This window comes from Ranitomeya imitator, chromosome 4 (genome assembly GCF_032444005.1).
Source record: "Ranitomeya imitator isolate aRanImi1 chromosome 4, aRanImi1.pri, whole genome shotgun sequence".
NCBI classification, from domain to species: domain Eukaryota; kingdom Metazoa; phylum Chordata; class Amphibia; order Anura; family Dendrobatidae; genus Ranitomeya; species Ranitomeya imitator.
This window is the reverse complement of record NC_091285.1, coordinates 607,054,414-607,071,157: the sequence shown is the minus strand read 5'-3', so window position 1 is coordinate 607,071,157 and position 16,744 is coordinate 607,054,414. Positions and strand designations below refer to the sequence as shown.

Here is a 16,744-nt window from a genome sequence, read left to right as displayed (position 1 = left end):
TGCTAGAGAAAGCCGGAGATGAGAAGAAGTTTCCTAATCTACCAACTACTTCTTACAGGCGCCCCTTCGCAGGGAAAAGATTCTTTCGGAGGAGACCGGCCAGAGATCAGAGCAGATGGGACGAGAAAAAGAGAGGTACTGGGTTCATGTTTGGTGGAGGACGTCAGGAGCCACCCTGTGAAGTCAAAAAACCACCCCAATGACTAGTCGCCCCGGTGGGAGGTAGACTATCTGCCTTCTACCCGGCCTGGTCCAAGATCTCCAGTAGTGATTGGATTTTGGGGTTGATAGCTACGGGTCTGCGGCTAGAATTCTCCTCTATCCCTCAGAACTTCTTCAGAGTCACCCCTCTCAGATCCTCTCCAGCGGAACAGGCGGCCCTGGAAGCGGAAGTTCACGATCTGCTCAATAAAACTGCTCAATAAAAATGTCCTATCTGAGGTTCCGGAAGGAGAACAGGGTAGTGGATTCTACTCTCCTCTATTCCTAATAAGTAAACCAGACGGCTCCTTCAGAACAATTATCAACCTTAGAGCGCTGAATAACTTTCTGACCGTTCAACCATTTAAAATGGAAACTATTAATACCGCAATAAAGTTGCTGTTTAAAAACTGCTTTATGGTAGTATTGGATTTGAAGGACGCCTATTACCATATCCCTATTTATGCAGGTCACCAACGATACCTGAGGGTGGCGGTACGGTTGGATGGGGTAATAAGACACTTCCAGTATAGGGCCCTTCCCTTTGGGATTTCAGTCGCCCCTCGGGTATTTACCAAGGTAATGGCAGAAGTTATGGCACACCTACATGAGTCCAACATTCTAATAATCCCCTACCTGGACGATCTCCTTATCGTAGGTAAAACGGCGGATCACTGTCTAGAACAGTTACATAAAGTGATGTCGGCTCTAGAGCGTCTGGGGTGGATGCTAAACGTTAAAAAATCTCGGTTACAGCCCATGACGGTGCAGCGTTTTTTTTTTTTTTTTTTTTTTTTTTTGGCCTGACCCTGGATTCCCAGGTTCAGGAATGCCGTTTGCCTCAAGAAAAAAATTAATCGCCTGCACCTTCAGGTGCTGAATGCCTCAAAAAACCCCACCATGTCCCTACGTAGAGCCATGTCTCTGTTAGGCTCTCTCTCGTCCTGTATTCCAGCGGTCCGATGGGCTCAGTATCATACAAGGATACTCCAGGGCGAGGTGCTGTTACATCAAAAAAGGTTGGGAGGAGGTCTAGACAGTCTGCTGACCCTATCCCAAGACGCTGTGGTATCCCTCGAGTGGTGGTTAGATCAAAAGAACCTGTCCACAGGGGTCCCCTGGGAGTATAATATAACTCGTATTATCACCTCGGACGCTAGCCCTTCTGGGTGGGGGGCTCACATGGGGGATTCATTGGTCCAGGGGCTTTGGGATCATGATCAGATGGAGATGTCTTCCAATCTAAAGGAGTTAACGGCTGTGGAGCAGGCGGTTAAAACACTCCTTGTCTGTCTACAGGGCCACCACGTGCGGGTATTCTCGGACAATCGAGTCACCGTGGCATACATAAATCACCAAGGCGGGACTCGTTCCAGATCCCTGATGTGTGTAGCAGATCGTCTGTTTCATCTAGCAGAGCATCATCTTCTCTCGTTGACGGCTCTACACATAAAAGGGGCAGAAAACACTACAGCGGATTTCTTAAGTCGCAACACATTAAGGCAGGGAGAGTGGTCCCTGAACGGCACCATCTTCGACCTTATCGTGGAAAGGTGGGGACAACCAGAGGTAGACCTGTTTGCCACAAAAGAAAACAGGAAAGTGGCACAATTCTGCTCTCTGAACCCCAGAGAAAATCCCCTGGCAGTAGACGCCCTCATAGACTGGAACTTCAGGCTAGCCTACGCCTTTCCTCCCCTGTCTCTACTTCCTCTGGTGGTGAGGAAAATCAGGAAGGACAAAGCCACAGTAATATTAATTGCCCCCTTCTGGCCCAGAAGGACGTGGTTTCCATGCCTGAGGGCTATGTCGATGTCCGATCCATGGGTCTTGCCAGACATTCCGGATCTCCTATCCCAGGGCCCAGTCTACCATCCTCGAGCGGTTGGCCTTCATCTGACGGCGTGGATTTTGAGCGGGCGCTACTAAAAGATAGGGGGTTCTCGCCGGCCCTCATTAACACGCTGCTGAAAAGCAGGAAAATGATAACCACAAAAATCTATGTCAGAATCTGGAAGAGGTTTCTTCAGAACTCGGGGGCAACAGCTGGACAGTCAATACCGATTGTCCAGATCTTGGAATTCTTCCAAAGGGGGTTAGATATGGGGTTATCCCCAAATACTCTTAAAGTGCAGGTATCAGCCTTAGGGGCCCTCTTTTGGCTGCAACATTGCTGAGAATCACTGGGTCAGCAGATTCATCAGGGCAACAAAACGGTCTAGGCCAATTGTGAAGAATAGTCATGCCTTGGGACCTGAACCTAGTCCTCTCAGCCATGACAGAGGCCCCATTTGAGCCAATTACTTCAGCCTCTATTAAAAAATCTATCCCTTAAAGTAGCCTTCCTGGTAGCCCTAACATCGGCACGTAGGATAGGTGACATACAAGCATTATCCAGGGTTCCCCCTTACATGCAGCTTAGGGATGATAGAGTGATACTATCCCCTGATCCAGCATATCTCCCTAAAGTAGTGTCCAGTTTCCACAGAACACAGGAAATAGTCCTTCCATCTTTCCTCCCCAATCCTACTAACGATAAGGAAAGGAAGTTACACACTTTAGATGTAAGAAGATGTATCCTGGAGTATCTAGCGGTAACTGATCCCTGGAAGTTAGATAATGCCCTATTCGTGTCCTATCAGGGTAGTAGGAAAGGGCATAGAGCATCGAAGTCTACTCTAGCTAGATGGATCAGGGAGGCTATCTCGCTGGCTTGTATCTCAAAGGGCAAGCCGGCGCCTGAAGGTCTTAAAGCGCATTCCATTAGAGCTATGGCGGCTTCGCGGGCGGAAAGATTGGAGGTGTCGATTGACCAGATTTGTAAGGCTGCTACTTGGTCTTCTCCAAACACTTTCTATAACCATTATAGATTGAACCTGGGTGCCTCCTCTGACCTCTCTTTTGGTGTAAAGGTGCTGCAAGCTGTAGTCCCTCCCTAGTTAGTTACTCTCTGTAATTCTCTCCGTAGTGCTGTCATGGACGACCGAATAAAGTCTGTTACTCACCGGTTAACGGTGTTTTTCGGAGTCCATGACAGCACCTGTACATACCCTCCCGTCTTAAGTTCTGGGTGTACACCTCTTCCTTTATTTATATATAATTCACGGGTAGTGAATAGTTAATATTGTATTATTGTTTATTGTGTATGCTATTAACCTTGGTGGTCCTCTTGTGCTCTGTAAACCAACTGATGCGTGGGGAGAGGTGCCGCCCTTATGTATCTGTAGGTTTCCTGTTCCTGAAGGGCGGATCCCCTCTCTCCATAGTGCTGTCATGGACTCCGAAAAACACCATTAACCGGTGAGTAACTAAGACTTTTGGCAGCACGCTAGCACAGAGCATCTGCTAGCTCTATCTGCGCTAGCGGTGACGGACCCGAAAATGCTGCAGCCCGCGTCTCAGGGTCCGTCAATCAGTGATGGCACATCATTAGCGCACGCCCACTGTGGGCGTGCGCTAGCGATGCGTCCAACATTGCATTCAATGGGGGCGTTAACGGACTGTTACACCGCGTTATGCCGCGGTGTAACGTAGTCCGTCTAACGGACACGATGAACGCAATGTGAACCCAGCCTAAGGGCACATTCCGACGTCTGAGATGGGACTGCAATGCATGGACTGGCTGCAGCTCTCTTGACTGGAGCGTGTCAGACTTATTTCTAGAAGGCAGTCACACTCTGGTCGGAAGAGCCGTGACCAGTCTGAGATTAGACCGACTTGCATGGATGTCTGAATGAGCCCCTAAAATGTATTTTGGATGTGTTCCACCTGTACAAACCTTATCTGTTTGGTTTATATGTTCATCATAGGGGGTGGTCTTATATTTGAGACATCCAGCATACAGAATGCACGCCTATATTCCGCCTTCACCCCCATTGTCTGTGAAATCAAGCTAAAGTGGCTATCAGATTTAGACAACATCTGACATGATAAAAAAATGGGGTGTTCAGTAAGTGTTTTTTTTTTTTCATACTGAAAACCCCAACCTTAATGTCCAGTATATGGTAGTCTCTACATTATCTAAATACAGTAAAATGCTGTACTGACTTTATGCAATATTTGCTTGGCCTGTGTCTTGTCTTCACGCTATTCATGTATCTTGGCAGATACGTCTCGTAGTCGCTGTTTACACTTGGACCTTGAAACGTGGTTTCATAAGAATCCATTGTCTTAAGATCTTCAGTCACCTGTAATGGGTAACCAGGGACATTATATGACATGGCAGGCAGGCGTTTTGCTTTCTATTTATTCTTTATGCTGATCAGATGCGGATGTAAACCTTGTGTTTCCTTTTTGTAATCTACATCTTATCTGTTTTTTATTGCAGCTGACATCTGTCTAATAATAATCTGTGGTGTCATTAGGAGCAATCATGGCTGCAGTAAGTATTCCCCATATGTTGTCACATCAATATCTTTATTACCTGAGCTGTAAATAGATTTTACGGAGCGGTGATTGCACCTGTTACAGCAGATCGCCTTCTATCGAATCTTCCACTTATCCCCAGATTCATTATTGATATACAGCGATTGTCTGAAAACGACCTTGTCACAAGAATCCGCAATACCAACTATATTAGTAAATAGATCTTAGTCCTGATGAGACTAGTGTACCTTAAAATATCCATGTCAGATGGCTGTATAAGGCCATGTGCACACTTTAAGTATTTGCAGTAGACTTGTCTGCCCATTTACTGCCTTTTTGTCCCATTTACTTGAAAGGGGGAAAAACACTGAAAGAATTGACATGGTGCAAGTTTGAAACTGCTTCATATCTGCTAAGAAAAAAAATAAGCAGCATGAGATTTCATTAATCTCATTCATTTGCTGTAAAATCCTGTGCAGAAAAAAAAGCGATAAAGCACTTTGTATTTAAAAGAAAAAAAGTGCACATTTATTATGACTCCGACTCCACAGCCCTGCCTCCTTCCTGTTGCTGCTGAGAACTCACCATGCTCCCTGTACATTGCAGCTGGCCGGGCAGAGACTAAATACATTTGGATTAATGACCTCTAACTCTTTAGCTGGACTCCTAAAATGTCCACTTTATTATCCTAATTATACAGCCTTTCTGACATGCATTTTTCAAAATACACCAATCTAGGTGTTATGTATACCCCTCCTCACATGTAAAGCGCCATGGAATAAATGGCGCTATAACAATAAATAATAATAATAATATTTGGACAAATCAACCTTAAAGGCTCTGCACGCCTTGACATGGAGGGGGGGGGGGGGGGAGAGATAGTCTTATATTGGTTAGCGTTTAATTTTTTTAGTTCATAAACTTTCAATATGCAATCTTACAATCTTAACTTCTATTCAGACCTCCTGATATGCAGGTTTCAGATTTTCCTCTACGGAGTGTCTCCATGTAATGTAGGCTGGATGTGAGTTGTGTGCGCAGGCTACTGCTGTATTCATTACAGGGTCCAGGGTTGCAGAGCGGCGTTGGAAGAAAACTCATTCGCAAGACGACTTCACTGAATTCAAACAGGCAACACTCTCTTTTAAATCTGCTCTCACCTCTGCTAAACAGGCCTACTTCACAACCCTCGTACCTTCCCTACCCTACAACCCCAAACAGTTATTCAAAACCTTTAACTCCCTCCTCTGCCCCCTCCAACCTCCCTCATCTCTGCTGAGGACTTTGCCACACACTTTAAAAATAAGATCGACCAAACAAGGCAAGTCTTCATTGTTCAACCACCACAACCCCTTTGTATACCAGACCAATGCCGAAACCCCATAACCTCCCTCTCCAAGATCACTAAAGGATGGGGGGGGGGCTTAATCGTCTCCTCTCCAAATTTCACCTCACCACCTGTGCGCTTAACCCCATCCCATCCAAACTCCTCCCCAACCTCACCCCCACACTTATCCCATCCCTAACCCACCTCTTCAACCTATCACTCACTTCTGACACCTTCCCTTCTGCTTTCAAACATGCCACAATCACACCTATACATAAAAGCCAACCCTCGACCCAACAGCTATGTCCAGCTATCGCCCAATATCGCTGCTTACATTCACTTCCAAAATCCTGGAGCAGCACGTCCACGCCGAACTTTCCTCCCACTTATTATCTAACTTGCTCTTTTACAATCTGGTTTCCGCCCCCATCACTCAACTGAGACAGCCCTGACCAAAATCACTAATGACCTACTTACAGCCAAAGCTAACGGACAATACTCTGTACTCCTCCTTCTAGACCTGTCATCTGCTTTTGACACTGTTGACCACTGCCTCCTCCTACAGATCCTCTCCTCCTTTGGCATCAAAGACCTCGCCCTATCCTGGATCTCCTCATACCTTTCCAACAGCACATTCAGCGTCTCCCACACTACCTCCTCATTCCACCCTCTCTCTGTTGGACTCCCTCAAGGCTCTGTTCTAGGACCCCTACTCTTCTCAATCTATACACTTGGTCTGGGACAACTCATAAAGGTGGTACTGGAATCCATGGGACTTTATGGTGATGACACTCAGATCTACCTTTCTGGCCCAGACGTCACCTCTCTGTTGTCCAAAATCCTTGATTGACTATCAGCCATATCCTCCTTCTCCTCTCGCTTCCTCAAACTCAATGTGGACAAATCTGAACTCATCATCTTTCCTCCATCTCCTAGATCTTCCATACCTGACCCATCTATCGCAATTAACGACCTCACGCTTTCCCCCCATTACCGGAAGTCCGCTGCCTCGGGGTAACCCTTGACTCTGCCCTGTCCTTCAAACCGCACATCCAAGCTCTTTCCACCTCCTGTCACTTCCAGCTCAAAAATATCTCCAGAATCCGTTCTTTCCTCAACCATCAATCTACTAAAATGCTTGTGCATGCCCTCATCTCTTGCCTTGACTACTGCAACATCCTTTTCTGTGGCCTCCCTGCTAACACCCTTGCACCTCTCCAGTCCATCCTTAACTCTGCTGCCCGACTAATTCATCTCTCTCCTCGCTATTCCTCCGCGTCCCCCCTCTGCAAATCTCTTCACTGGCTCCTATTCCCTCAGCGTATCCAGTTCAAATTACTAATACTGACCTACAAAGCCATTCTTAACCTGTCTCCTCCATATATCTCTGAACTAATCTCCCGATATCTTCCCTCACGCAATCTCCGGTTCTCCCAAGACTTCCTTCTCTCCTCCACACTTATCCGCTCCTCATCCAACCACCTCCAAAACTTCTCCAGAATATCCCCCATCCTCTGGAATTCTTTGCCCCAACACATCCGACTATCAGACAGAACCTGAAAGCCTACAGCCTGCACTGACCCTGCTACCTCCTCACCACTACTGAAGCTACCGCCTCACCGGATCTCCTACAACCCTCAACCTATTGTCTCCATCCCCACCATCCTGTAGAATGTAAGCTCGCAAGGGCAGAGTTCTCACCCCTCTGTATCAGTCTGTAAGGCTATGTGCACACGTTGCGGATTTTGCTGCGGATCTGCAGCTGCGTGTCCGCAGCAGTTTCCCATGAGTTTACACTACAATGTAAACCTATGGGAAACAGAAAACGATGTGCCCATGCTGCGGGAAAAAAGTGTGGAAATGCAGCGGTTTAGATTCCGCAGCATGTCAATTCTTTGTGCGGATTCCGCTGCGGTTTACACCTGCTCCACAATAGAAATCCGCAGGTTTAAAACCACAGGGGAATCCGCATAAAAGCCGTGGTAAAACGCAGTGCCTTTTACCTGCGGATTTCTAAAATCCGCTGCAAAAAAATCTGCAGAGGTCCATTTTACGTGTGCACATACCCTAATTGCTTGCTTACTGTACTGGCCTCCCAAGAAGATAGAAGGTTGCGTGGATGGACATTCGTATTCATGCTGCATTTAGTGCATCCAGTCATACAATGGCAGTAGGAGGTTCTGAATATGGTGCCTGCAGCAGTATGTGCATCTGTTTGCTATTTTTACACCCTTCTAATGCCATAATTCTTTGTAAATCGGGAGGTGGATAAACTGCTTCATTCCACTTCTGTGTATCTGACTGTTTGTTACCGGATAAGTATTTGCTTGCATGAATCATATAACAAGCTTTATTCCGTGTTTGCTCATCTGTAGAAACTTTCCCTATTATGTAATAGTTTGAAATCTGGGTAAAATGTAGAGCTAAGTGAGGATTGTCTGTTATGTTCCACAAGCAGCTTGCTGGGCACAAGGGATCTACTGAGTGAGTGCTTTAGGGATTCCTTAGCATTTTGTTTTTGTTGTTAATATTAATTCCAAAGGTTATGTAAGGTAGGTGATGAGAGAACGTGCTGGGATAAGGTGTTATCCAATCATAATCAGGTGCTAACCGAGTGTCTTCGGCATGCTTGAATAATGTGTTGGAGTCCCCTCGCTTGCAGGTCTCACAGCTATTAGACAGCCGCCACACACGCAGTGATTGCCTAACAGCCGCAAAACATGCAGGCGAGTGGACTCTTAACATATTATTCAAGCACACCGAAGACACTCGGTTAGCACACGAGCATGCTCGGATAAGACCGTCACTAGTAGACAATGCACTTAAGAGTATGTACTCTTTTGATGAAGATTTGTGTGAGGGTTGTGAGAATACCCCCCCCCTCCCCCCCCAAAAAAAAAAAAATTGATGTGGTAGCTAAAATAAAAAAAAAACAAAAAAAAAAACTTGGCAACGACTAATGTCTTGTCCAGTGTAAGACGTCAAACTGTCTACACAAACCATCAAAAGGCGCTTGCCTGACATTTGTCTATGAGCCAGACTTCTGCCACAATTGATCCATTGACCTTACACCCCTCATCTCAAAGGCTACATGGTGCAGAGAAAGACATCAATGGAGGCTGGAATTGAGGTATAACCTTTTACACTGAGTCCGCTTTTGTCTTGGACGCAATGCTAGCCAGAGTTGATCAGGTCAATGCCATGAAGAGGCCTTCAAGGGTCCTTTGCATCGGACCTACTCCTGGGACTATGGTGTGAGATGGATTGATGGAAGGACCCCTACAGTCTTCACTCCAGGCACACCAATAGCTCAGCGTTAAATAATTGGTGGTGGGATTATCATATCATGACATCCTACTTTTTCTTTTTTAGCATTGATTGTTAGTTGGTGCTGCTTGTCGTATCACGCGCTGATTAGATACGTGGACTGATTATGATATTTAGACTGTATCCTACATTAGTATTAGATGCGCTGAATTTATACCATGCAAGGATTAGGTAAATGTCTCTACATCTCATGCTGGGATTAGATGCATGTATCTGCGGGCTGTATCACACACGATGGGCATTCGATAGGCAGGTTTGGTCTGTGGCTCACGTGGCATACGATGTGATGACATATGCGGCTCTGCTATGTCGGCATAAAGCATCATTCAGGTGTCAATAATGCAGGGACGTCCGAGGCGTTGCACTGATGTAGCAGAGTTCAGTAGGGAGATTAAAACACCACTACAGTGACAGCGGTAGTGCGCACAAGTTGGTAGCCTGACGTTGTACTACTAGTACCGGGCTGCTGACCTACTGTACTCTCACCACTGGCGCGCCACTCGCATTGTTCAGAGCAGCGCTGCAGTGGTAACTAATTCCAGTGGTGAAAACGGCTCAATAGCCTTGTGTTAGTAGTACAATACCAGGCTGTTGATCTGTACTCATTGCTGCATCTCCAAGTTCTGACACCACAGCAGCCTGTCCTGTACATGATGGATCTACCTCAACGACACTCGCCAGTCCTGTCAAAGCTCACACAGAACACTGAGTGGTGACTGGAGGAAATTGTAGTTCGGAGCCCAGCTCCAGACAACTCTGCGATGGTCCAAACTGCACCAACAGGTGAGTATCTGCCATCCCAGGAGGTGTGCCCTGCCCACAATGCAGGAGATGCGGTCAGTCACCAACCACAGTCCCTATGCCCAGGGACTGCTGTATGTATATAGATAGATATTTTTTTTTTTTTTTTTTTTTTTCCCCCCCCCTCACTTTCCCTCTCCGCTCCCTTATAATATCACACGGGCACACTTGGTTATCATCAGGTCTGCCAAGCTTTTCGCTAAATTCCTTGTCTGTTGGTGGTCATTGTCTCACATGTTCATATTTGCAGGCTGGAACGAAGGGAACCATCAGGCCTTACCCAAACTTTAATGCAGCGGACGATGCCCAGAAACTGCGGAAAGCCATGAAGGGGATGGGTGAGTCCCAGGGAGTCTATATCCATTCCTGAGAGGTTCTGAGACCTTGATATTTGGACTAATCCTATTGGTCCAAGTCGGTAGAGCTGGTGTTCTCTGGTGTGAGAATTAGAATATGAAACAACATAAGGGAGTAAAGGATAAAATGATGGCGTTACTGGGCACGGTGCAGAATCCTGTCCCCAAGTCTTCCTCGCCTTCAAAAGTTAGTAGGTTTCTGTAAAGGATTTAGTATTTGTCAGTTGTATATTTTGTGCAGACCTGTTGCTTGGCGTTTCCATAGTGTGTAGGTCCGGATCAGGAGCAGCTTTTAGACAATAGATCAGTGTATATAGCGGGGACTGTAGGAATGTGGGTATAAATGGCATTTTCACAGGCTAGTGAGTCTACAAAATGTCACTGACACGGCACAAATATGTATGATCTCATGGTGCAATGTAAACTCCCCCAGAGTAGAGAAGGGCGGTGTGATCGCCTTTCTGTTATTTAATTTCCTTTATTATATTCTGGAAGTTGAATGTTAAAAATATTCCACAGTCCAAGCCAACCCCCCCCCCTTTTTTTTTTTTTTTTGTCTCGCTTTAATGATACAACATGCCTGCTCCACCTTTATCTTATGCCCGTCCTCCGTCTGTTATTTTCAGGCACGGACGAAGATGCCATCATTGATGTGATTGCAAACCGGACAATTGCCCAACGCCAGGAAATCAAAACTGCTTATAAGACCTTAATCGGAAAGGTAAGACCCCAATACATGGGGCAGCAGCGTATATCATAAATTTATGTTGTGAATACACTTCTATTTTTTTTTTCCCTCCATAATATGCATCAGTTTAGTTAGGCCTGGAACCACAAATTCCATAATGCAGTGTTATATTTTGCACAAAAAATTGTACTTATTGTTATAAAGGCGATCAATTACCTAATGTAAAATAATGTTGGCTATTAGATGTACAGGTGAGGTGACGACAGATGTCCCCTTCCTGACACTCCTGCTCACTATTGGGCCGGTCACCCCCATATCTGACCCAGAGGCCTTGTTTCCCCCTAGTATTGGGCAATGTGTGACTGTCTGCTTTTATAGTCTGACTTTCCGTGCATACTATTTTGCTAGTTAGTATGTACTGACCCTTTTTATGCAATGATCCGCCAAGCATAACATGTGCAGAATACCTGTGGATGCCGGTCTCACAGTCCTCCACCTACTTCTGTCTTTTGCACAGGCCAGTACAATATAGGTCAACATTGACGCACACATTATTTTCCGTATTGCTCTTTCAGTTACCAATATAATTTTTTTTTTTTCTTTTTTTTTTTATCTTGGAATTTAATAAATATTTTTGGTCACCAGGGCGTGTTGCATGAAAAATCTCATACCAGATTTGTTTCTCCCGAATTCTTTAGTGACAGAAATGGGTAATATTCAGCAATAAAACAAAAGTATTCCTATAAGTATTGGGCGATTTATTACACATGATGTAATGGCATTCTAGACTGAACCGATCTGACTTTTTTTTTTTTTTTTTTTTTACCTGGTTGGGCATGGCAAAATAATTCAGATAGGGTTATGTTTGTAGCCTTAGGTGTAATTTGTGTAAGTAGGTGGTCCACGCCTATAGGAGCCCCTAAATTTTTAATTTTTTTTTGTTTTTATAAAGTGTTTAAATGTGTTTTTTTTTTTTTTTTTTTTTTCTTGGGTTTTGGCTGGAAAATGGCCAATGTGGATGTTCTCTTACATATTGCACGTATATCAACTTAAGCTAATTTCTTTGGCTTTAGTTTTGCCCTGTAAGCCACTCAAGCTTGGTAATGACCATAAACAATAGCAATTAATAATGGTCATGGACTCTGGATCCTGTGTGTATTGAAAAAAATTAAAAATACTGAGTGCTTAAAGGAGCAGCAAGAATAAAATAAGAGCAAAAACTGAACATTTTTCACTTGGTAACAGTTTTCTTTAAGATGCTGATTCTGACTTCTATTTCTAGTCGTTTTTTTTTTGTCTCTAACTTTATGGGAAAGTTTAGTTTTTATGTGAAAATCTAGTAAGTGATGTGTGAGCTAACTCCTCGTTATGCTAATTACAGTAACTGTAAGGCTAGTGACGGTCAGCATCTAATCACGCCATCTTTCTAGTTCACCATTCCTCCATGCGCTCGCCTGCGTGAATGACACGCTTCCCCTGCACACTGCTCCTTCACAGCGGGGAGCTATGGAGGAATCTAAAATTAGTGAAGGACGAGTGTGACGTTCAGTTGCTGAGGAACTACCGCAGGTTGTCAGGTATGAGTCAGTAATGCCAGCACATCGGCTCAGGGGACACTTGACTGGGACTTATTGAGTTTTTAGAGCTAGACTGGTGAGGTTGGAGCCTTTCTGGCAGGAGTAACCTGTGGGTGAAGCTCAGAGATCGGAGTTCTTGCTTGCCACTTAAAATGAGGAAACTTTTTTACTAAAACGTAATATACAGTACAGCAGCACACTTTCGGCACTGAGCTGTAGGTAAACATTTGGTGTATTGAATTTGGACAGCATTACTGTTATATGGAATATGCTTATTTTATAACCGTGCTTCACAAAGTGGCCAATTCATGAGCCCACCAGCCTCAACAAGGTGAGCTAATTCATGAGCCCACCAGCCTCAACAAGGTGAGCTTTCTCTAGTAGGACCTTAAAGCTAATTATTTTTATAAAGCCTGCCTCTCTGTCTAAAAGCCTATAAATTTAAAGGGCAGGGAGGATACAGGATTGATTAGAAGGGGCCTAGGGCTATGTGGGCACAATTATTATTATTTTTTTTTTTTTCAGATGAACTCCATCTTGAACCCACCTGAAAAAGCGCCACAAAGAGTGAATGATGCAATGTAAAACAACAAAATAGTTTAAAAAAAAACAAAAAAGTAACATGTTTAAGGGCAGCTTTCACTAGGAAACTGCTCACTAGTTCTAGTTCAATTTGTATAAAATAACTCCGCAGTGGAGCTGAAGCAAAAACCACGGTAAACCTCCCAGCGAAACTTCTTCAGGGCAAAAAGACCACTGGCTTTTTCCTGAAGCTGCTTTGCCTAGGAAAACATTGGAGAGTCCACCTATGTAGAGTACATCAGGCGATGACAAACGCCTCTCCACTGCTGCTCCGTACATAGACATCGGCAACAGCAATTGAGAAGACAAAACAGCCAGCTTTACTGAATTGGCTTCAAGAAGGGGAGAGGGGTCTAATGGTCTTAAATACAAATGTATTCATTTCAATTAAACTTGCCTTTAAAGGGAACCTGTCACCTGAATTTGGCGGGACTGGTTTTGGGTCATATGGGCGGAGTTTTCGGGTGTTTGATTCACCCTTTCCTTACCCGCTGGCTGCATGCTGGCTGCAATATTGGATTGAAGTTCATTCTCTGTCCTCCATAGTACACGCCTGCACAAGGCAAGATTGCATTGCGCAGGCATGTACTATGGAGGACAGAGAATGAACTTCAATCCAATATTGCAGCCAGCATGCAGCCAGCGGGTAAGGAAAGGGTGAATCAAACACCTGAAAACTCCGCCCATATGACCCAAAACCAGTCCCGCCAAATTCAGGTGACAGAGTCCCTTTAAAATAAATACTGGGTGGGCCATGGCCTGGAAGACGACTGACAGGCTAAGTTGATCTAACACGAACTGCCACTATCTTTTCCCCTTGTTTTCATTGACACTGCACCAGTAGCGTAGCTACTGGGGGTCAGAAGGGATCATTCCCCCGGGGCTTTGAGCGGGTTCACCCGGAGCTACGCTACTGTAACTGAATCGGCGTGTGCACAGCGCACTGATAGTTAGATTCTCCCTGCTCTGCTGCAGAATGTAAATCTCCCTGCAATGCTGCTCGGCCACTATGGGGCCCCTGAGCAGGTGGGGGGGCCCGGTGCCAGCAGTGGATCCCTCCGCCTGTCATCGCAACTGCTGACTGCATTGATGAGAGAGGGAGCGTTGTGCTCCTTCTCCGATCATCCCCCTGTCAGCGTCTGATGCCACCGACACTGATGAGCGGACGCTCAGAGCAGATGAGGAACCAGGAAAAAGAGAGGTGATTTATTTTTATGGGGGCTGCCTTATACTAGAGTCTGCCTATGGGGGGCTGCCTTATTACAGTCTGCCTATGGGGGCTTCCTTATACTACAGAGTCTGCCTAAGGGGGCTGCTGCCTTGTGCTTTAGAGTCTGCCTATGGGGGTGCATTATACTATATGGAGGCTATCTAGGGGGCCATCATACAGTGTTGGAGCCATCAAACAGTTTGGGGGCTACTAAGGGGTCAGTATACTGTGTGGGTGGTACTATTCAGTGAGGGGGCATTATACTGTGTATAGGGGAGCTGTACGGGGGAGACTCGGGACATTATTAAATGTAAAGTGGGCACTTATAATTATAGGGGAACTCGGGTTTCTGTGACTATCAAAGGGGCACACAGGGCATTACTTTCTAGGGGGCAAAATATGGGCACTGTTTTCTAGGGCACTTGCACCCGGCGTTACTATATTATAAAGGGGTGTTTTAGAATTTAGAGGGCACAGGGAACCACACAGCAGGTACACTAATAGGGACGCATACGGCAGAAGCGGCTCAGTATTTGGGGTTTCAGCAGGATGAGGAGTTTGTGCAGGTTGGGAATAGATGGTGATGGGGCTGGAATATGAGAAGTGAAATGTGTCTTTGTTGGATTCCCTGCAGACGAGTCCTGGGTGGATGAAGTTGTCATGTCAGTCTGGGCCAGATGAAAAAGACGGGAGAAATGAACGATTCCATCAGAAAGAACATCAGTGGTAAGACATTATCTGTAACTGAGCGGTGATCACTTATACCAGTCCTACAGAACATATCTACCACTGACCATATGTCGGTATTATCCATGTTGGTCTTTGTATAGAGATTTTCAGTAACCGTGCGGTCATCTGCTGAGGTCCTCCTTCACTATTAGACCTGAGTTACACTAGAGAGAAATACAGACGAGTGCTGTGAAAGGAAGAAAAAAAAAAAAAAATCACATAGCACTCGGAGCAATGTTAATCTATGGGGCAGCTCCCATCTTCCGCTGTCTTCTCAGCTGTATTATACGTGCGGAGGAAATCGCTCATGCTGCGATTGTCACCATATTGCGCCCGAAATACGCCAATGAAAGTCTATGGGTGCGAGAAACTGGCACACCACACAGACCATCAGTGTGACTTGCGAGAAATACGCACAGGTGTCCTATAGAAAAGCCGGCAATTCAGAGCGGTGTACAGTAAAATCACAGTGACGGCTTACAATAGAATCTAATATATAATTGCCTAGAATACTACTTCCTGCAATTTGTGCCAACTTCCTGTCCGGAGATAATGTCCGGAGCTAATGTCCGGAGATAAGTGACGTCAACAGTGTCCAGTGTCTGATTGGTTGCCGCCTGCTGCGAGCGACCAATCAGAAACGTGCCGTACTGTGACACACTCCACCCGCCATTTTGGTGTTATTTTTGAATTTTTACCTCACAGCAAGTTTCTACTGCGTGGAGGCGGGCCCAGTGACGTTGCTCTTCAAGCTCCTGCCGAATTTCGTCAAAAAAATCATAATACCATTTACCAAAACTATATATATTTAGTTGTGAAGTGGTTCAGTGACATTTTCACACCAATTTTGAACTTTTGTTTGGTGTTTTCTCCATATACTGCCTATTATTCACTGACTGTTATACTGAGAGACTGCCGTTTATTAACCTCTTCTTTGCCACATTGGGTATATTGCTCTATTATTTGCCACATAAGGACATTGTCCATTATTGCCCAGCAATTTCTCTGCAATATAAACTGCATATTTAATACCTGATGGGCACACAAGTATGGGTACTAAGAGCCTTTACGCATAATAATGAAATATTTTAAAATGTCATAGAACATACCAATATACATAGTTATTGATACATATTATTTACATTATTGTTCTTAAGCAAAGAACCGTTGTTGTGGCATTTGCCACAACACGCAAAGTTGTCGTCTGATGTCTTTCATCCCTCCCCTCATAAGCATGTTCATGGATCCTGTGTAACTGTACCTTAAATAACAAGAATTGTCAAGAGCTGGTGAGTGCAGCCATTTTTTGTTCTTTCTTACTATTATTTATTAATTGTATTATTCTTACATTTGAATAAATAAAGTATATATGGATTCTAGACTCCCGATTCTTTAGAATCGGGCTGCCATCTAGTAGATAAAATAAATGTCTACACATAGTATAGTAAGATATATATATATATATATCTCCCTATACGATTATATTCTCCGATTAATTCAATTGTCGGGTTCTGTAAAATCATTGCAGAACCCGACGGGATATGAGACATGGTTTACATACAGTAAACCCTCTGTTATATT

At 44.8% G+C, this 16,744-nt stretch overlaps 1 protein-coding gene across 1 annotated transcript in view; it reads left to right on the top strand.

Moving 5' to 3' along the window:
* ANXA4 (annexin A4) overlaps positions 1 to 16,744 on the top strand; it is a 106,126-nt gene that overhangs the window by 29,439 nt on the left and 59,943 nt on the right. The window contains exons 2-4 of the mRNA XM_069766554.1: positions 4,529 to 4,582; positions 10,272 to 10,359; positions 11,004 to 11,098. Of these exons, the coding sequence (XP_069622655.1) occupies positions 4,574 to 4,582; positions 10,272 to 10,359; positions 11,004 to 11,098 (192 nt within the window). The 5' untranslated portion in view covers positions 4,529 to 4,573. The remainder of the gene's footprint in view (positions 1 to 4,528; positions 4,583 to 10,271; positions 10,360 to 11,003; positions 11,099 to 16,744) is intronic.